The sequence below is a fragment of the Ochotona princeps genome, chromosome 21 (assembly GCF_030435755.1).
Source record: "Ochotona princeps isolate mOchPri1 chromosome 21, mOchPri1.hap1, whole genome shotgun sequence".
In the NCBI taxonomy this organism is placed as follows: domain Eukaryota; kingdom Metazoa; phylum Chordata; class Mammalia; order Lagomorpha; family Ochotonidae; genus Ochotona; species Ochotona princeps.
The window spans coordinates 14720686-14742473 of NC_080852.1; the positions used below are offsets into that span (position 1 = coordinate 14720686).

Below are 21788 nucleotides of genomic sequence, written 5' to 3' on the forward strand. Positions count from 1 at the left end.
CAGTCTCCGGTATTCTTAGCACTAGCACGAGAAATAATTCAGATAATTCTTACCATACTACTTCTGAAATCTCAGAAAGTAAATGAAAAACTTCATTTGTCCACGAAAGAGCCACTTCTCCCTCTTTTCAGTTGATTTAGCACACTATGTTTCTGTCCATAATTATAGGAAAGTTTTTATTTTTATATTTTTTACCAGTCACATTTTGAAACATACTTTGTGCCAGGAATTAGGCTGAGCGATTCACCCACATCCTCTACTTTAATCTCCTCTTCTTGATGAAATCAGCACTAGCAGAGAAGTGGGCTGCTTGGTCTGAGATCACACTGCTGGGAGGTGACCCAATAGGGATTTGAACTCAGAGCTGTCTGACTTTCAAGCTCCTGATTTTAACCAAAGTGTAACCCCCTCGTATCACACTGTTCAGTTGATGAAACAGGGAAAGGCCACTTCCTGGAAAAGAGGATGTGTACAATTCAAGGTTTTTGTTGCTGTTGTTATCCCAGACAGCAACAACTTGAAACAATCTGGAATTAATTTGAGTCATTTACAGAGTTTGCTTGGGGGAGTGAGCAAAGAAAGTTGAGGTTGGAAGACAATTGCTTCTCTTAAAATTAAGCTAAGCAAAGAACAGAATTTGGAGTTTTTAGATGATTTTGAGAAAGACTGCATTCCAGTATTTATTCAGTACTCATGGGCGGTCATGTCTGACATTTTAGCACACACTAAGAATCATAATCAGAGAGTTGAGAGATCTTTGTGTTTTATTTGCTCAGTAGGTATCTAGACAATCAGAATGACAAGATCAGATTTTATTGAAGCCAGGCAGGGAATCTTGCTGATGTTCGTGGCAAGGGAGTTTGCTGTAGAAAGTAAGGTGCTGTAACACAAAATATGAGAAATGGGATGCGAAAACTGTATTGAAAATGATCCTACCCTGGTAACTAACATGTTTCAATAAAATATATTTTTGCAATGAAATGTCTTCCAAACTGTTTCTCAAGCCAAAACTCACCCATTGGAGTTGAACTCTTGTTGTGACAATAGAGGTTCTTATTTGTCACCATTAGGGCAGCCAAACTCTTTAAGTCTCTGCATTCTCTTCCTTTCTTTTCCCCTCATCTCCCTAGCACTGCTGTGTTTTTCAGTCTATGTGGTAGCTAAGATATCAGACGTGGTTATGGTTTCGGAGGGGAAATAGAGGAAGTCTTCAAAACATTCATGGAAAAATGCATCTTGTTAAAAAAAAGACACACTTACATTAAAATTTTTTTCTGGACCATAAATCAACTTATATTTCCCTTTTCCCACGGGCTGTTTGAAAGACCCTCTTCTACTAGGGAAAATAATGTAATAGGTTTGCTTGCTTTTCCCTAGTGAACACAGAAATATAGAAATGTAGACAGAGAAAACATGTTTCAGATTAAAAAAATTTTCTTTAATTTCCCCCCAAGGCTTGTTTTTCTTCTGGATGATAAGAGTGACAGTTCAAGCTTGGTACCTTACTGTATTGGAATGAATGAATGAGTGAGCGCAGCTACTCAGGAGTTGATCTCCTTGCCATGGTGGACTAGACATGCAGAAATAGGAAGTTGATAGGGTGACCATGAAAAACATAGATCCAGGGATGGTTTGGTAATGGTATTTCAATTTGGAGAATGGTATGACATTTATGCAAGAGAAAGCCCATCATTTGGGGAGAGCTGAGTTTTGCTGGGGATGATGGCATGCTAACATCTGAAAGCTGTTCTCCTATTGTTCAGGATAAGATGAAATAATGATGGCATGTGCAGAGACAGGAAGACAAAGGTGGTGGTGACATGTTGGCTATAGGGAACTGTGGGTGAGGATGCAATGAAAACTTTTGTGATACTCCGCCCCTTTCTGTGAAGTTTAAAACTTTTGAACATAAATATGTCCAGAGTATGAGTTTTCCTTTACAAGGAGTAAAGAGAAGATCAAGGTTTATTTACAGCCTTAGACTATTCTGGAGTATTTGAGGAAACTGCTTTGGATTTCAGATTTGCATGGGAACAGGAGAGTAAGAGGAGCAGGCAGTTCACAGCAGAAATAGAAGTGCTCCCACTTCTCACTGGCTTATCCCCCATGCTTTTCTCTTTCCTTCCCTCCTCTTTCCTCTGCCCCTCCCACCCAGGCAGCCAACACAGATGGCCCCTGGGAATCAGGCATTTTCTGTTTCCCTTTCCCTAGGGAAATTCAGACTTTGAGTGCAAGTCATGCTGGCAAATTCCAGTTAATATCTGTTCATATGCAGACTCCCTTTTTTGTAATCCACTACCACCCAGCCAAAGTCCAGATTCCTTTGAAAACTAAGCTACTTCTAAAAATGTGTGGTGTTTGTTTTCTTTGAGCTTAGTAAAAAAAAAAAAAAAAAAAGGGAAAAGGCCACCCAGCCAATACACCAATCCCAGCATTGCTTTTTGCCCTTGATGAAATTATTCTTTCTTTTTCACTGGTTGCCTTTGGATCAGAGGTGATGTATCCAGGAACCCTTAGGGTGGAGGGTCACAGACATGATGTCCATCCTGGAGGAAGTGCTGTCCAGAGGGGGTGTTTGTTCACTGCCATTGCAGCTTCATTGTTGTGTGCGGGAATTGATTTCACATTGTTTGCGTCATGTTCTCTGGAGACCAGGGAGTCTCAGCCCTTTGAGCTTGCACCCCTGACTCTGTTAGAGTGTGTTTAGAAGGCTAGTGACAACTCCTAACCCCAATGAGATTGTATGTGTGCCCCTACCCCTGCACCATGACAATGATAATCCCATCTGTTTGTGCCAACTTGTTGAAGGTGTTTCTGGGAGCCCTAAGACAACTTAGTGGTTCTTAGTAGGGTGATTTTTCCCTGCAAGTAGACATCTGGCCATGTTAGTTTGGGTGACTATATATGAAGTGAGGTGTGATTAGCATTTCTTGGATTGAAGCCAGAGATGCTGGTAGGCAGTGTCACATCCACGCCCTCCCTCTTTCCCCATCACTGTATGGAATTTCCAGCACTGGGTGGGTATGGTCTAGAATTTCTGAAACATGTTTGCTACCAAATTTTTACTTTTTAAATCAGAAAAGTCTTCAAGGTGATAGAATTGTTTCCTTCCTTTTAAGGAAAATAAACCCTGTAATGTGATTTTCTCATCAGTTGTTTTTTGTTTTGTTTGTTTGTTTCTTAACCCATCCAGGGAGACTATGCATACTGCACAGGTGATCAGTCAGTTGAGTAGTGTGGGACTTACACGCAGCTTATCTGCATATGAACCAGGAATGAACATTTCTGAGTTCTGCCTCTCCATACCTCCCTTTTCCATTTTGTCTGTCCTTTCCTACTTTAGAAATTGGTGAACCCTATAGATACAATTACTTCATAAAGTTCGTGCAAATGTGGGGAGGAAGGAGATTTCTTCCCAGTACAAAACGTTTTTAAATCGGTGTGTAGTATTTTCATCGTAGCATTTTGATGAGGTTTTTTAAGATTCCTCATATATTCAATTTAAAAAAAACACACTACAATAAACTCTCACTTAATTCCATTTGGAAGAATGCTTGTGTTTATCAGCCACAGCCACTGTACCACACAGAGTACAGGGATACTCAGAATGGCAGGTGCAACTCCTGAAACAGTAAGGGCAGAGATGGTTTGAGATGATGCATCTCTTGGTCCTAGAAGGAAAATCAATCTCAATTCTGCTCATTTGAGAAGGTCACTAACAATGGCCGTAAACACTGGCAGTGACTCCAAAGCTGTGAGTCTGCAGGAGAAATCTGTCAGTAGAGGAAAGGCAAAGAAAATGAACCCAAGACTCTGTCACAAAACTCAGGAGTTTTATAGTAGGATCAGAGCTCTAATGAAATATCTGATTTCACACACACACACACACACACACACACACAATATTTAGACTTTATTTGATGGAAGACCGCAGAAATTTTTATTGACAAACAGGCACATACACTGTGTCCTGTGTTAAAAAGACTTGGTCTGCATGAGGCAATGGGGTATCACCTTCCACAATCAATTGGACCTTAATTTACCAATTGGCTGAGGATATCAAAAGTTCTTTAAAGGGAAATCAAATATTGACTCTTGACTAAGCATAATTGCATCTGTGATTCTGAACTATCAGTTAAAGTCTTACAGGTCTTGTCTTTGAAAATGAGCATGTATGGCCAGCACCAAAATAGCTCACTTTTCTGGATGAATGTGTTTCTCCATTTCAGTCTCACATTTATGGTCTTACAGGTCCTGCTATGGCACGTTTAGATGTCCATTTGAGATTGACCATATGCATTTGACTCAAAGTGGGAAACTAAAAGCAGTCCACATTTGTTGAGCCTGGGCTCAGTGCTTTCCATAAGTTATTGCTAACCCTCAGAAAGGGTTTCCATTGGGCAAGTAGGAAGACTGAGATACAGGCCAAGTAAACAGGTTTCCCAACATCGGAGAATCAGTCATTTTTGGACCAAGACCCAGTGAATTTCAAAGCCCTCTGCTTTTTTAATGCCTGCTATTAGACTTTTCAAACCTTCTGGAAATCCTGATTTTAATGTGTGACACACTGGAGAAACAAGTGTTCTCTTGAGTGCACTTCAGCTTTGCGCCCTCTGCTGTTTTCGAGTCCCTGAAGCTGAGTCTTTGGCTCTGTGTTATCATCAAGGGTTTTCAGCCAACTTCCTGGCCATGTTTACTTTCCTTATCGCAAGTTGAGAGTAGCTGCATATTTGCATTTTTGAATAGGACCTTTTTACACTTTATTTGGTTTTGAATGGTTCTAAAAGAAATGCAAAAATTGTATTTGGTCACTAAGCAGTTTCAGAGCAGAGCTATGAAATGGGTCAGCTTTCCTCTGGATATAAACAGCGACTTAGCTTGAAGAGAATCGGTGCATCTATCAGGGACAATCCTGTCAGTGGTCTGTAGAGGACACATGTAATAAACACCTTGGCGGAGGTCTAGTTCCTAAGATATTATGCAGAGAGTAGCCATGAGCCCACTCTTTCAAATTCACTTTACCATTACAGAATTTTTGGCTTAGCGTTGATTTTCTTGTCTTGCTTATCCTATGCTTGGGGAGCCTTTTTCTAAATGACTTTTTAAAGGAAGTGGGAGTTGTCAGTGTTTTGCTCTAGATGTTCTCATACAGAACCAGATAGAATATACCTGACCTCACTAAACCCATTCTTTTCCCTTGAACATCTTTGCATCCTGTCTTCCATCTGTACACCTACATTTTTTTCTTCCATCTGACAAAAATGTCACTGAAAGGTGCCATTCCTGGGTGGGAGGAGACACTCAGGACATGCGGTGACACCAGTGACTTAGAGATAAACTCTCCATATTCAGCTTACATATGCAGACAGCATTGGAGTCTGAGTTCCTAATGTATGCCTCTTGTCTGTTTGTCTTATATTTCCTCTCAGATAACTGTATTCTTATATATCCCCTGTGGAATATTCAGTTCTGTAGCTATGAATTAAATATTAAACTGCAAGAGCACTTACTTAGCGAGTTTTGGACTGAATAGACACAGGAGATTGGAGAGAGCAGTAGGTGTTTATTTGGTCCTTACAATAAACTCAGTATTGTGCTGTGTTTGCTTAATCCTTAAATATTCTTGGGAGATAAGTGGCTCCAGGTTGTCTTCAGTATTCTTCATTCACTTACCCATGCCTTCATTCATGCATTCCGTAAGGACGTGAGTGTTTTCTTAAACCAGGCACTGTTCTAGGCACTGGAGGGTAGAGCAGGAAAGGCAACACACAGAAGCCCTTGAACTCATCAGACTCACATTCTAGTAGGCAAACCACTTCTAAATAAACAAAACAAACATAGTCAAATATATGACATGAAGAAGATGATTCATGCTGTAGGTAAATCTAAGGGGGAAGGGGGAGGGAAGAAGGATAACCTTTAGGAGGTTGAAGGTAGCCTCTGCCAAGAAGATGACAGTCAAGCAGAGATGGGAAAATATAAATGCTGATCACTATGCAACAGAGTAAGGAAGGTTAAGATCTAGAGGCAGGTCCATGCCTTGCCTGTCTTAGTCATAGCAAAAAGGCTCTGTGGCTGGAATGGATGGCAGGGTGATGGGATATGAGATTTCAGATGAAACCGAGGAAGAAGGACCATGGGAATAGATTGTGGGGTGAAGAAAACCAAGGCAGTGTGGGGGTGAGGGAAGGGATTGTTGCCTGGGATTTGAGTGAGAAATGAAGTGTCTCAGTTGAGTGGAAACCTGAATTTGTTTTCACAGGATGGCTCTTGATTCTGAATTCAAGGGAGGGTGTGGGAGGAAGGAAAATAGAAACATGGAGACCACTGCAGGCCACTGCATAATGCGAATGAGAGAGAGTGAGGGTTCTGGCAGTTGTGTTCCCCCAGGGGAGTAGTCTGAGAGCTGTACAAGGTAGTACTAGAGAATTAGTTAAGTGTTTGGATACAGGGTACAAGGGAAAGAAAGGAGTCAAAATGATGCCAAGATTTATGGACTGGGCAGGTGGAAAGATGGTGTTTCCATTGGCTGCAGTGGGAATGTTTATGGAAAGAACAGATTAGTGGAGAGAGATTGAGGTGTTGAACAGAACTGAAAGTAGGTGCTTTCTGTGCTTGAGCATCCTGCATAGGCTAACAAAGGAAGACTAGGACTAAGTCCGATCTGACTGGTTACTGTGTCTTATCACTGCCACACTCTTCTGCCTCAGTTCTTGGGTTGCCTTGGACTAAGTCCTTGGATCGAGCCACTCAGAGCAGTGCAGGACTAAATTGCAAAAAAACCATCAAACATAATTTCACATCATTTCTAGTGCCACATCTTCCATGAGCCACTTACATGTTAGCTGGTTTTTCCTTCTCATCTCAGCCTTTCAGAGTGGTACTGTTGAGCTATTCCTTTACTAAACTGTAGGCAGGAGAAGGAGACAAGAAAAGTCACAGCGGGCTTGCATAATGGGTATCCAGAGTGACTGAGTGTTCTCTCAACTCCCAGTAGAGCAATGCAGAGTTGGAGGATGAGCAGCTAATTCGATGATGGTTAAAGTGACCGTTCTCCCTGTGGTGTGGTACATTTCTTTGGACACAGGCTCAGATTTTTATGCACCTCTGAGTTCTGGGGTGGCATTAATGTCAGTGCCAAAGCCAATTAATTAGCTAAACTGCTTCCCAAGTAGTTGTAATTTTTCAGTATAGCTGTTCCCAGGAATCTCAAAAGGGACCAATTTGGGGTTACTCCACACCCTCACCGCAGATTCACATATATTCAAGTCCCTTACATAAGATGGTGTAGTTTTTTCTTATAACCTGCATGCATCTTTCCACATCTTTTAAATCATCTCGAGGTTACTTAATAATACCTAATATTTTATAAATGCCATGTAACTAGCTGCCATGCTGTATTGTTTAGGGAATTATGATAAGAAAAGAAATATTTTCATATTTAGTACAGATGCCATTTTTTCCCAAAAAATATTTTGTACCCATGGTTGGTTGAATCCAGAGATGAAGAGCCTCCAGACACAGACAGCTGGGGACTGCAAGCTCTGTGGGACAGGCTGCCCAGGGAAAGTGCTGCCTGCACACTTAGCTTGTGGACCAGAAGGCCAGACAGGCAGAAAAAAGAAGAGGCAATTAACCAACTCTTCCCTAGTGTCTTCCAGATGACTAATAAGGCATTTTGGGTAAGAGTATAAATTCAAGGAATGGATGTTGGTCAGGTCCATGGGAGTCCAGAGATTAAACTTCATGGGTTTGCTTTTCTACAGAAGTGTTCCCCGTGGTAGCTTAAGCTTCCCAGATCTGCCTCTAGCTGCCTTGCATGGTAGCATGGGTTGCATCTACAGAGTCTGACCCAACACTGTCATCTGCTAGCAGACTGATATCAATAGGGAGCCTTGAACCCTCTCACCTGGGGCTTCCCACTCAGTCCACCTTGAGGGACCTGAGCAGCTGGGGTCACTGTTCCCACTTGCCATGGCGCCCTTACCCATCACTGACACAGACTTGCTCACCTTAGAAGTAGCTGAGCATGAGGATCCCAAGACAGACGCCTCCTCGAGCACCCTCCCGGTCCGTATCCAGACACAGCAGCAGTCACCAGGTGCTGGGTTTGCAGATTTTGTTCATTTTTATTTCTTTTTTGATAGCAGTAACTTGTAATGTTTACCTTACTGCAGAACAAAAAGAAACCCCAAATTGAGTATCATGATTGCTTAGTTAATTTCATGTAGTACTCTATGAAGTGATAAAACTGATTTTGGTCTTCTAATAGGATATTGTTGTCAGACATTGAAAGTCAGAGACAGCTGCAGAGCCCTTTGCCTTATAATCCTTGGGGGCATGGCAGGTAGAGGACATGAGAGCCTCCCACACTGTGTCCCTGTTGTCTTCCCGGCTAGGCAGGGCCACATACTTGGCCGTACTCCTGACAGCAACCTTTTTAGATCTTCATAGCAGCAAAGGTTGGGGGTGTTGGGAGCCACAGCCGAACGCCCATTCTCCCAGGATGGCTGTGACTTCATATCCGCTTTCTTCCATGGTATTCCCTGCCAATCTCATGCCTACCCAGCTCCTTTTCATGGTAACAAGTGCCAAGGTGGGCCTAGATATAAACCGCCATCAGGCAAGCCTGTCAACACTGGCTTTACACCCTGAAGTTCAGCCCTTGGATCATGCAAAAGCTTTCTCTCCTACTCCGCCTCAGTATTTTGGTTCCCCACTGCGCTGTTCAGAATCATTCTTGTTCTGTGAGGAACCCTGTAAAGACTCCCCCTGCAAGTGGATTTACATGGCCAATGAAGAGATGGGCTTTTGGACAAAGAGTGTGGCCACTCCCACAGCCATACTCAGTGAAGCCAGGAAGGACAGGAAATAAATGGGAATCTTAGGTCATGTTTGAGATGAGAACTAAAAGCAGAGGGGTGATGGAATAGGAAAGCAATGTGATATTTGCATAGAGCATCTCTTTTTCTTACTTTGGTGAAAAGAGAACACATCAAAAATTAATATTGAGCAAAGGAAGGAATTGTCAGCCATAGTGTCTGCTCTATGGATGTCCCTGTTTTCTTTAGAAAGGAAAGAACTTCACCCATTCGTGTGCTGCGGCTTGGCCAGACTAAATAATTAACCTATCAATGCCTGTGTTATTTCATTCTTTAACAAATCTTGACATTAAGAACAAACAAAAAAACCTTTTCAACTGCATGTTAGTAGATATGCTAGAAGATCTCTCTGAATAAAAGTAGTAATAGCAATGACAGTGAACATGCATTATTTTACTGCCTGGTTAAAATAGCTTCATATCCATTACCTCATTTATTCTTTACACACCTGTGTGGGTTGCAGGCAGTACTATAGTTCCATTTTAAAGAGAGCAGAGGGGCTAAATTGCTTGCTCCAAGGGCACCATCATTGTAGGTTGGCTGATAGAGTTCCTGCCTGAGTCAGTGTAACTTCCAAACCTGTGTGGCATTCTGGAGCAGAGTGAGGGTTGTCAACCCTATGGCCAGCTGCAGGTTCCTGGGTTGGCACCCAGGCCCCTGAACTCCCTTGGAATTTGTCTCTAACTGGGGCCTGGTGGAACCAAGGGCATTTCCTTCACTCTTGTTTCGATGGGTGTTGGTAATACATGAAAGACGGGGGTATAGAATTGTTGCCTGCCTACGTTGTTCCCTGCCCATCATGGTAGCTCTCTGTGAGCCTGCCCATCCTGGAAAGGAAGGAGTCAGAGTGTCAGATTAGGTCTGGTTACTGAGCAGCAGGCAGCATGCTGGAACTTGTCCCCAACCCCCTATTGAGATTGGCATCAGACAGGGGAAAATTTCCTGTGCCTGTGCCCACTCCTTCCTTCTTTGCAGGGCAACCTTGGGCATGTTATGTCTTCTTTTCTCTAGTGCAATAAATAGATGGACTGAATACTATTTGAGCTGCCCTATCACTCAGACATTTAAGAGATTAACTCTTGGTGAAACGACAGGCCAAAGTTGACTGCCCGTACTTCATGGCTATTTTATGACCACGTAAAGAGGCATTCAACCGGGGAAATAATGTTTGACTACTTGGCATTGGATAGACCCCAAAGGGTTAATAACCCTAAAGAATGGACAAGTGAAAAGCAGGTGGGGCATCAACAAAAGAGAAATATGCCCTTCAGTTCCATGATTATTTGTTTTCGTACTGTCTTTCTACCCAGGGTACTAAAATATTGAAGTCAGTGATGAGAGTTCCATAGCATTTCTGTTCTAGGATACTGAAGAATGAGCAGTCTGCAAAATAGTCATACAGGACATTTCTTGTAGGGTCTCGCTTTCTGTTTTGGTCATAGGGAGGTGGGGGGGCTTAAAGCCTGAAGCTGCTCTGCTTCCTGGTTCGGTGTCTGTGGCCAAGGATTGGCAGCTTTTTACCCCCAAGTCTCCTTATCTGTAAAAAAGAAACTGGTGAGGGCTCAGCGTGGTAGCCTTACCAGCTAAAGTCCTCACCTTGCACATGCTATGATCCCATGTGGGCGCTGGTTCGTGTCCCAGTGGCCCTGCTTCCCATCCAGCTCCCTGCTGGTGGCCTGGAAAAGCAGTGAAGGACATCCCAAGGCTTTGGGATGCTGTACCGTGTAGGAGATCCAGAGGAGGCTCCTGGCTCCTGGCTTCAGATTGGCGCAGTTCCAGCCATTGCAGCCGCTTTGGGAGTGAATCAGTGGGCAAAAGATCTTCCTCTCTGTCTTTCCTCCTCTCTGTATATCTAATTTTCCAGTGATAAAATGAAAAAAAAAAAAAGGAAACAGCTGATACTGAACTACATGGTTGTGTTGGGATGAAAAGAGAAGCTGGGGTGCTCCAGCCCAGTACTCCCACACGGAGCCACAGGATGTTCCCTGCTTTGCAAACTGAGTGAGTGCTCTTGGGCAGGCCCTGCTGAATGCATTAGCACTGTGAGGCACATGCTAGGTAGGTCTTTTTCTGGCCTTTATGAAAGCTTGGTATTTATAATGTACTTGTTCTGTCGTGGCTAGAGCTGTCCTGTGTTCTTTCATTTCCATCAATATTTGATGGCTGGCTAACTGTGAAAAGCAGTATACAAACATGTGAGTTGCAGCTACTGTCTTTATGATAAATCCACATGGTTTTCCTGGTCTTCCATTGAGCGGTATTTGAAAATGTGACTCCTAAACCCACATGCATGCACTAATGTTTATGTGACATTCATGCAGTTTCACTGCATTTGTTACAGTAATTGGCAAAGGAAGCCCTGAACACTAGGCATAATAAGCATTGTGTCCTCTCCAGTAGCGTATTTTCCAAATGAGGTTTGACTTTGAGACAAAGTCAAAGTGAGAATAGACTCTAGCGGAGAATTTAGGAGTGTTATGAAAAGATGTAATCAAGTTTTTAAAATAAAGTGACTTCGATGTTTTTATGTTCTACACAAGCACATGATTAAGTCCTTTAACAGTATTATAAGCACACTCCCATCCCCAGATGGAACTCTGTTCACCTACCTCTGAGTGATGATCAGTAATCTTCAAGTCAGAGATCTAGACTTAACATGAGAGTGGGTTCCAGATTATGACTTTTCTCTTGGAACTCTCTGTGCTTGTTATTTCTAACTTGCTGTGCCCCAATGTAGAAATGTACACTAAGTGACCACTAGTGCATATTACACATTTCACAGAAGATCATCCATGCAGAGTGCGAGTCACCCAGTCATATGGAACTATGCCCAGACACTGACTAGAGCATCCCTCCTTGGACCATCCATCAACCTGTGTTTTGTCTGGCATTCTCTGTAGCTCAGGAAGTCCTAGTTCTAGTCCTAGTCCTGACCCTGTCCCTTCCAGTGTTTCCTGTGAGTCCTTGCATCTTCAAGATTCACCCAGAAGCTTATTTCTCACCAGGTTGTTTGTGTATCCCTGACATCTGTCCTGGCACTTACTATTCCGTCTGGGTTGCTTAAGGGATTTCTCTGTGGAGAACTCCACCTTCACTGCAGTGTTTTAACAACTCTGGGGATGTCATTCTCTTTAGATCTTCAACCCTTCCAATCCAGACAGGCATCGTAGTTACCTGCTGACTTTTCCATGGCTCAGAGACCATGTCCCCCACTATAGGTGAAAGGACCAACATAGGGAACCCCAGAGACCAAGAACATCTCACCAGACCTGGATCCATCTACAGCATGTCTAGAATGTCTGCGTAGGAGAAAGAAAGCTGTAGGGAGATAAGAGGTTAAGAACTGACTGCCTGTGTCTTGAGTTATGTTTCCACCAAATGATTTGAGAAAAAACAAGGATTTCTAGCTCTTGGACTCAAGCTAGTGGAAAGTGTTAACAGACCTTGGAACGGAGCTCCACATTCCAGCATCCCGGTCTCAGCCTCACATAAACAAGAGTCTGCAAGCCCAGGCGTCTTGGATGCTGACTTCAGTATTTCACAGTAACCAGATGCAATTACTGTTGTTTGCGAGTCTTGTTCAAAGTTAGAGAAAAATCCTTCTCTTAAACAAGTTGGATTGTTTCCCCAGAGGGAGGGCAAAAATAAGTCAGTCATTTTGGATAAGTAGGGGCTCTTTCAGCTGCAAACTCAAGGAATGAAATGTTCTCGAAAGCAAGAACACTCAGATTGGCAGCCAATAAATAACATGGACTAGGTGACGCACTCAATTGAACTGTTACTTCTTAGTGACGCATATGGATGTAAGACACACCTTTTGCCTGGGTAAAGACTGGAAATGATGAGCTAGAAATTTCCCACAAAATGTAGGAGAAGAGTTCAAGTTGGTGTTCATTTGATTATCATGATGACAGTTCCTTTGTGAGGTCATAATAGGCTCATTAATAAACCTGTTAGCTTGTCGCTTTTCCCTGAGCTGATGCTTTTCTCTGTTGATAAGTTAGAAAGCATTCAATGAAGAGTGTATGTTCTCAGGTGAGATACCTTGAAAGTCTTCTGATTGCTTTTAGATCTTAATGATCTCAGGCAAGCAATACACTCAGGGAATCATGCTGAAGTATCTCATGCATTTTTTCAAGTCATTTCTATTCAATTCCCCCAAATAATAGAAATGCATATAGGTAATGGGTGGGATGCATTTAGTCCACATATCAAAAATATTTTTAAGGCATCATATTTAGAAACTACTTCATGCATCTCCATCTTATTAATAAGGGATGTTGCCTGCACCAGTGACATATCTCAGATGAATTATTATCCGTGAGGCTGTTGATAATTTAACCAGCTTTCATTATATAGTTATTATTCCAGCAGAAATACAAGTTTATCAACTTGTTGGAGCTATATGGGAAGTAATGTATAAGGCATTGTGGTTATATCGTATAGAACATGAGGTGTCTTTAATAACAGGACCCATCTCTGTGATTGTATTTCATTGAGTTATTGGGAAGATGAAATGAGATCATGCTTTTAGGCCAGTATCTCACACGTGATGAATGTGAAAGAGCTGTATGTTTGCTAGTACTTCCTTTATAGAGTATGACCTATTTGTTGGCTGTGTCTTTTGATGACCTCGATATATTACTGAGTTTTTCCGTTGGCTCTCTTCCCCTCTATAAGAGGGACAGATTATCGCCCTGTTTATTGAAGCTCATCCCCATGCATTTGATTGCTCCAAGACAATCTTGGGAACAGGCATTGGCCGAGCACGCAAGATGGCTCTCTTTCATATCAGCGTACTGGGTTCAACACCTGCCTCCATCTCCTGAGTCTAGGTTTCTACTGACACAGGCTCTGGAGGTGGATCCCTGCCACCCATGTGGTAGAACTGGAGTAAGTTCCTGACTCCCAGTTCAGGCCTACTCAGCTCCAACCATTGCAGACATTTGAGGGAATGAATCAGCATATACCATTCTTTCTACCCCTCAAATTTTAAAATTAAAACAAAACTCATTGCTTAAAATTAATAAGACAACTATGTTTCTCCTCCCTAACCAAGCTTATGTTACCACCTATGGTGCCATAATCTTTTAAGTCCAACTCATTTCTTGTAAATAAATACATTGGATTCGTAACACTGTTTTCTCCTTATTCCTCAACTCCCTAAATGATAATTGCCTTTTCTTTCTGTTTCATAGATCAGAAACCTGGAAACTGTCCCTGATTCTGCCTTCTCTCCTCCTCTGGCTGATCAGTTAGGTGCTATCATTTCTATCTCAAAAAAGCGCAATTCTTAAATTCACCAAATTTCCCCCCCCCAACCACTCTGTACCTTACTTCAAATCACTACTGTCTCTTGCCTCAACAAATACAGTCATTTCCTAAGTAGGTGTTCTTTCCTCTACTCATACTGTATTCACATCCAGTCTCTACTAGATAGTCAAAGTGGAATTTTTTAAACAAACCTGAGTTCACATCTTACTCTGCCTTAAAACTCTTCAGTGACTTCCCATCATGTGCAGAATAAACTCCAGACTCGCTGTGGTCTCTGAGTTTAGCTGGTCCAGCCCCAGGGAATGCTTCTTTCAACCACACCACACTTTTTGTTTCATGGTACTCATCTCAGTGACTAATCTCATTACTTTTGTCATCACTTGATATGTAGTGCTTTCTGCCGTGGTCTGAAAGCTGCATGAAGGCAGGGATAATGGCACGTCTGTTTATCACCTGTGTCTGATGCCTGGCATATAGCAGGTGCACAGTAAGTGCGTGTTGAGTAAACACATGATCATATCCAAGATTTTAATTACATCCTTATATCCTTGTTGAAGTAAAATAATCAGATTAGTCACTATAGAGATGAATTTTCTTTGTGCAAATCATTCGACCATTCTTACAGACTTATAGGGACACTTCTAGAAACTGCATTCTAGAATTCTATCCTGAACTCTTTATGTACATTCAAAACACTGCAGGCTGAATGATGAATATTTCTGTTTTGGTATAAATCTTGAAAGTGAGCATCTTCCTTCCATTTTTCCACAATGACTGTTTCAACTCACAGTATTCATAAGATGGAACCTAAAAGAAAACAGCCATGTCTTCACCTCCTAAAGTAAAAGGCTAAAGCCAAAAGAAGTAATATATGTGTTTTAAATATAAATTTCTCTAAGCTGCTATTTAAATTTTTGCAGTGGATTGTGTTTATGAGAAAAACTTGTCTGGCACTTTCATGAATGGTATAAGTCTGAGCATACTTGATGATAGTGGTCGAATTAAGATGTGTCTCCTTGTTTTATAAGCTTCTATTTATCTGTTAGGCATAAAAGGGCACTTTGGTAATTTAAGTTAACAAAATCACGAAGTTAGTAGGGAAAATAAGAAATATTGAGGAAAATGGCACTTGAAATCTATTTTCATTGCATTTTTATGTTTTGTTCTTCATTCTTAAACACATTTCCCTCTAAAAAGCGTGAGTGTCATATTGGGAAATAGTATGTCTTGAAAACCTGAGCCAGCAGCTTATGATCCAAGTGGTAATGACTTCTGTAACCACTAATGAGGCAATGGATGTTGAGTCTCTCAGTGCAGTCTTTGAGGCCAGCCTGTCATCTCAAATTTTTGTCCAGACCCTGTGGGCACTTTGATTCCTAAACCTTTCTGAGAAACCTAATCTGAAATCAAAGTCAAATTTCTTAGATGTGGTCAGACAAGGTCACATTTTAAAACAGTCCAATGAACCTGCAGATCAAAGTTGAAAGGTAATGCCTCCCTCCCCAAATTGGCACAGACTTACCTGCCAGCTTACCTTTCAGTTTCTAACATGCCTTTTTCACCCCTGCCCAGTGGACTGCGAAAACTGAGAGCTTAGTGTTTTAAAAGGGGCTGGAAGTTTTGTTCAATCATTTAATTTAAGAAATTGAACACAGTTGTGTATTGGAAATGTATTTTATCCCAGTTGGTGAATCATGAGGCATTTGGGGAAGGGACTTTCTTACTGTTTCGTAGTAAGACTTCTCCCCATCAGGATTTTATGGTAATTTCGGGTTCTTGACTTTTGTCATTGGCCCAGCTTATCAGTTCAGTTTTGAATAACTCAACGTGGCTTCTAGGATTGCTGCTGCAATGAAGTGGGCATTCTTTTTTGTTTTCTTTTTTTCTTTTTTTCATCAGTGCCACCTTCCCTTGCCGTTGATCCTTGAGCTATTATCTCAAACAGAGATGGCAACGGGGAGAATGATGTGGCTGGCCTTGTGTTTCAGCACTTGAAGCTGCTGCTTTCACTGCCAGCACCCCATGGTGGAGTGCAGTTTTAAATCCCAGCTGCACCACTTTTAGTTCAGCTCCCTGCTAATGCACCTGAGAAATCATTGTGCCCCTGCCACCCCTGTGAAAGACCCAGGTGGAATTCCAGGCTTTCACCTTCCGCCTGGTTCAGCCCCAGCTGTTGGAAGTCATTTGGGAAGTTGAACCAGCCGATGGAAGATCTCTATTTCCCAGTCTGTCCCTCCTCCCGTGGTTCTGCCTTTCCAGTAAAGAGATGTTTTTAAAAGAATAAAATGGGGTAATAGTGGATCTCATTAGGCATGATCTTAGCATCTTACAACACAGGTTTTTATCAAACTCCTTATGATTAAAAAAAAAAAAACAACAACAACCTTGCCATTGCTTTATATTGCAGTGTTCTGTCTCTTGTGGTCGGGGGCATAAACAACGAAATGTTTACTGCTTGGCAAAAGATGGAAGCCATTTAGAAAGTGATTACTGTAAACACCTGGCTAAGCCACAAGGGCACAGAAAGTGCCGAGGAGGACGATGCCCCAAGTGGAAGGCTGGCGCCTGGAGTCAGGTGAGCAATGCTTCTCCGTTACTGACCACTTCCTTGTATCTGGCCACGTGGCTGGCGCCTGTGTGCTCGCTTGTGTTTCTCTGCAGTTTTTGATTTATAGAGGGGAGTTCAGGGACTGGGTGGGAAACCTCTTCATCTAGATTGTCAGACACTTCCTCACCCTGTGACCTTGGGGTCAGTGCCTTCAGACCCAAAGACATGAGATAGCTTCATGGCTTTACTCACCGTGGTCCAACTTGGTAGGAACTGAGTTCAAATTGACTTTGAGGCTTCTCCAAGAAAGGGCTGTTGCTATAAAGAGGTAGAAAATATTTCACTGCTGTATACCAAAGGAACAGGGGGCCAGGAGGGGAAGTCCTCTCTTGTTTTCTAGTCATGCGACCTTGGGTGATTTGTTTAACCTTCCTGAGCCTATTTCATATGGTTCTTATGAGGACTTAATGCAATAATGAATGCCAAGTGCTTTGCTTAGGGGTCTGGATACTAACAGGCTCTCAAGCGTCCTGTTTTGTTTGGGTGAGGGTGATGTGCATGGCATGGGGAAGGGGCTGAGTGCCCAAAACTCTGATTACCCTTAGACTCCACTGAATCTAAATATTTGGAGAGCTAGAATGGGGTTTAAGCATTTCCCTGCTGAACCCGAAAAAGAGACTTGAAAAGCTTCTGGATACCAATAAACACTGAGCAAGTGAACTAAAGTCATTTGTCTCTCATCCACACTTGGTCATTTTCTCAGCTCAGTTGGAGGTACTAACTTGACAGTAATAGGGCTCGTTGTCTTTGAACATATCCTGCATTTATTTATTGCTGATCCTTTGCTCCACATTCAAGGGTGTTTTATTCCTTGTTCTCCAATGCAGTGGAGATTCCTGCAGATGACCGTTGAGAACCAGTGGAAAACTGGGCTCAAGATCAGCAGCACCTAGACTTGATTCTTCTAGAATCTGGATTTCTAAGCCCCAAGGGATACCTGGCAACACTATGATAACATGAGGAACAGTGACTGAGGTTTTCTGAAATGCCCAGAGCTGGAGTCATTGAATTCTGTACACACGCACACACACACACTTCTACTAGACATGCGCAATGTTTCCTACTGCAGTAGTCTCATCCTTCCCAAGGCCTTCATTGTAATGGACCTTGGGTGGAGAGGGTTGTGTATTTGTTCAGTTTAACATTCTGAGAAATCTGTACTCAACCAGAGGGAGCTCCCCCTCTGGCTTCCATAAGGGCCACATTCAAGGCAGTCTTTCATATTGGCCTTGCTTCTTAATGAATTCTCCAAGCAACCACTGTCATGTGTTGACTTTTAGCCCTTTTTATTTCTAGAGCTGTGTAATTCCTGTGCAAGCTTGCAGCTACCATTATTTAAGATACCATGCTAATTAACTTGTCCTCTTTTGCACTTTCATGCTCTGTTACTTTTCTTTATTTTCCTCCTCGGCCTCTACTTATCTATTTGCATTTCCCTCCTGAATGTTAAGTTGAGAGCATACAAATGATGCTCATTTGAAAGGGCAATTTAAACACTAAAAAGGATGATAAGAGTCTTGCTCTACTATTGCTGTGATCTTAAGGGGCAATCTTCAATTTCTGACAAAGCTTGGGTGATTAGGTTTAAACCCTGGAGGTAGTTTTGCTAACATAAGGTAATAAGATTATCAGAATGCTTCCTCAGAATAACTCACACCTGTTCAAAATGATTGCTAAGAAAAGTTGAGTCATCTTTGTAGAAAATGCAAGTAAACACACTTATGTAATGGTTAGCTCTATAACGTCCTGATTTGGTTTGTGGAAATGAACTATAAAAGCAGTCAAGACAGGGTGCTCCACAGGTGAAACCCCATTTGGTTTAGTCATGTACCTGACAATAAACAGGATCAGCATTGATGGAGAAAGGTGATGTGACCCGAGTGGAAAGTATTGGCTTACTAATGATGGGTGGTAAGCAAGACCATCCCTGAAGCAGTGACATTAAGCAACAGTAATGATTATCCATTTGCAACAATATTTAGCAGATCCATTTCTTACAGGTAGCTATATTCCAGTCATCTTGGCTTCAAGGCAGGCAGAATAATTAGTGTGATTTCTCATCATGTCAGGATGTTTGATGATAATGAAACTTGTAGAGTAGTGAGGTGGGAGATTACTCCAGCCATTATTATTTTCATAGCCTCTCCCCCTAAATTGATGTTTTGCAGTTTAAAATGTAGTGTTTCATTTCTGTCTTTGGGATTCCTGAATTTGTTAAAGAAATCAGCTTTAAAGAAAAATCTTTACTTATGTTTTAAAGGCTTGTTTTTTAAGTTTCTCAGAAGTCTCTGTTTTCTCAAAAGCTAAGGGATGCCCAAGAAATTTTAACACAAAAATCAGCATCCAACTGTATTTTTTTCATTATTTGGTAAATTTATTTGAGAGGGACAAAGAGAAAAACAGAAGTACAGAGAAAGAACAATTTCTCATCCTCTGGTGCAATCCTCAAATGTCTGCAATGGCTAGGGCGGAGATGAGGAGCCAGGAACTTGGTTAAGATCTCCACGTGGGGGACAGGAACCCAAACACTGCGTCATCCCCACTGTCTCCCAGTGTCTGCGTGGGCAGGAAGCTGGATTCAGGAGCTGGATCTACTCACTGAACCCAGGCCCCGTGACGTGGGATGCAGGTGTCCTAACCACCTGCTTAATTGCTAAGGCAAATGCCCATGCTAGCCTTTTACATGTTGTTGTTACCATGAACCGAAAATTTTAGACTTCTCCTATTCTTATTAGAAACATTTCTAATGCTGCTGCCTAATTAACAGCTCTGGTGGTTTTCTTTTAGTGATGCGAAATATGTTGATGTGTCTTACAATCGGTAGAATCTTAGATTTGACTTAAAAAAAAAACTAATCTTTAAAAGATCATCATTACCTACACCTAAATGGAAAATGGCCAGCGGTATTATGACTCCACCAGCCATTCTTTTAAGACTTTTCGTATCTGCCTAATCTAATCATGGGGTGTGCTTCTGAAATGTCCCTCCAGTGTTTACAGATGAAAGGTGACAATTGTGTGGCTTGGGTCCTTTGTGAAATTCAGGAAGACACATGCACAGGGTCAGAGACATGGGTACAGGAGAGATCTTCAAAAGGTCTGTGGACATTCATATAAAAAAGCTTCGCATGAATTTCCAAAATATCTACACACCCAAGGAAATTTCTTTTTTTTTTTTTTTGTGAACTTTTAGAAGTCACTCTGTTCAGTTGCTTTCATGGGTTATGCTTTCCATATCTTTCATTTTTATTTGTATCAAGAGCATTGATGCTATATTGTTTAAACACAGGCTTCCCACCCATACTCTTACTGGTATTGTACAAAAGACATCATATCAGCACCATGTTTATTTGCCAGGAACAAAATTGGAATCCATAGTGGCTATGCTACATTACCTAGAACTACATTTCTTTTCTGGTTCTATTTTGGCTTAGGCTAATGCAGTTATCTCTGTTCTTCTCTTTGTGGATTTTCTGCCTAAAGACATATTAGGGAGTACAGAAGGTATGTTTTATGTAAAGTTTGGCATAGAACTGTCACCTGGGAAGGAGGGGGTAGGTTTGTTCCTTATGGAACTCCTGGCAATGTCTGAAGACAGTTGGGGTTTTCACAACTGACATCCATTAGGTATCAAGCAGGACTGCTGCTATCTATGTTGTACAGCAGTCTCCACAAAGATTGTTCCACTGAGAAATTCTAGTAGAAACTTTGGGATGTAGTAAAAGTTTGTCATCGTTATTGCTATCATTTCTCATAAAAGTTGCTTTGCAAACTCAATACATAAAAAATTATGGCCACCATAATTTTACCAGTCATGCTCGAAAAAATAAGTAAACATCTTTCTAGGTTTGCAAATGTATCTGATGATTTCCCTGAATTTCTGAAGTTTCCATACAGGGTGTCTTTAGCTGTGGAAGCAAGCACCAAGTCCCCTTTGCACTGAAGAGTGTTGCATACAAATGTTATGCAGTAGGGAGTACAGGGCGACGTCAGGTAGCTGTTAACTCAGGAGTTTAGAACAAAAAACAAACAACAACAACAACAAAATCTACATTCAGATCTGCACCAGCAGCCTGCCCATGCTGGAATCTTGGCTGGAGAGAGGTGCGGGGGAGTTAGGGGAAGCACCTTCATAGAAGCTGCAAGGTGTTTCCCGTGAAACCACTTAAACAGATGTGCTGAATGCAGCTGCAAAGTTGAACATGCAGGTGCACATTCCCCCACAGCATCACCTCCACAGTCACTCAGAGGTCTTTCTGATGGTGTTTTATTCATGATTTAGCTACACAAATCTCTCAGAATTCACCCAGCAAGCCTGGATGCCACAGTATGCAAATTCTTGCCCCAGTGCGACAGTGCAGAAAGCAAGCTTGAATATGGAGAAAAAGCTTGGATTCAGCGCACGTCATCTGGAGCCAAGATTATTGTTGGTGCATTATTCAGAGGGAGAGAAAGGGCTTGTATGTGGCAGTGCCTTTAATGCGTATGGAAACTTTGGGCTGTTTTATTTCAAACCTTGTTAGGAGATTAGGAAAGTCAGAAGCTGGAATGTCATGTTGTGTCATTACACCTTCTCATGTCTAACTTGTGTCTTAATTTATCTTCTGAAAATTATCGAACACTGTATGTAGGAAGTGATTTTTTTAAAAATTGACCGCTTAGGACTCTTAATGCTTTGCTCTCATTGAACTATGAACAATTTCTGCAACAGCAGTCAGTCAAAAAGGTTTCGATGACTTGATAGTCCATATTGTTTTAAAAAGATCTTTTGCAGTTTCCATTAGATTACTAAAACTACAAGATATTGGACATAGATTAGCCATTTTCCAAATGTCAGTGAGTTTTTATAGTGTTATTGTGTCTCTCTGGATTCATTGTTCTAGACATGTACTATTTCATACTCAGTATCCCCGTTCAAATAACTTAAAAAGTGCTTTGTTGCTGTTTGTTGTCATGACAGTAGTGCTTGAACACATCTGTCCCTCATTCATTAACTTCACCGTGTAGCTGCTCATGCTTTTCCAT

General features: G+C 41.8%; 1 protein-coding gene across 1 annotated transcript in view; it reads left to right on the plus strand.

Annotated features, from left to right (window-relative positions):
* ADAMTS9 (ADAM metallopeptidase with thrombospondin type 1 motif 9) overlaps positions 1-21788 on the plus strand; it is a 156191-nt gene that overhangs the window by 98186 nt on the left and 36217 nt on the right. The window contains exon 29 of the mRNA XM_058678475.1: positions 16564-16731. Coding sequence (XP_058534458.1) covers positions 16564-16731 — 168 coding nt within the window. The remainder of the gene's footprint in view (positions 1-16563; positions 16732-21788) is intronic.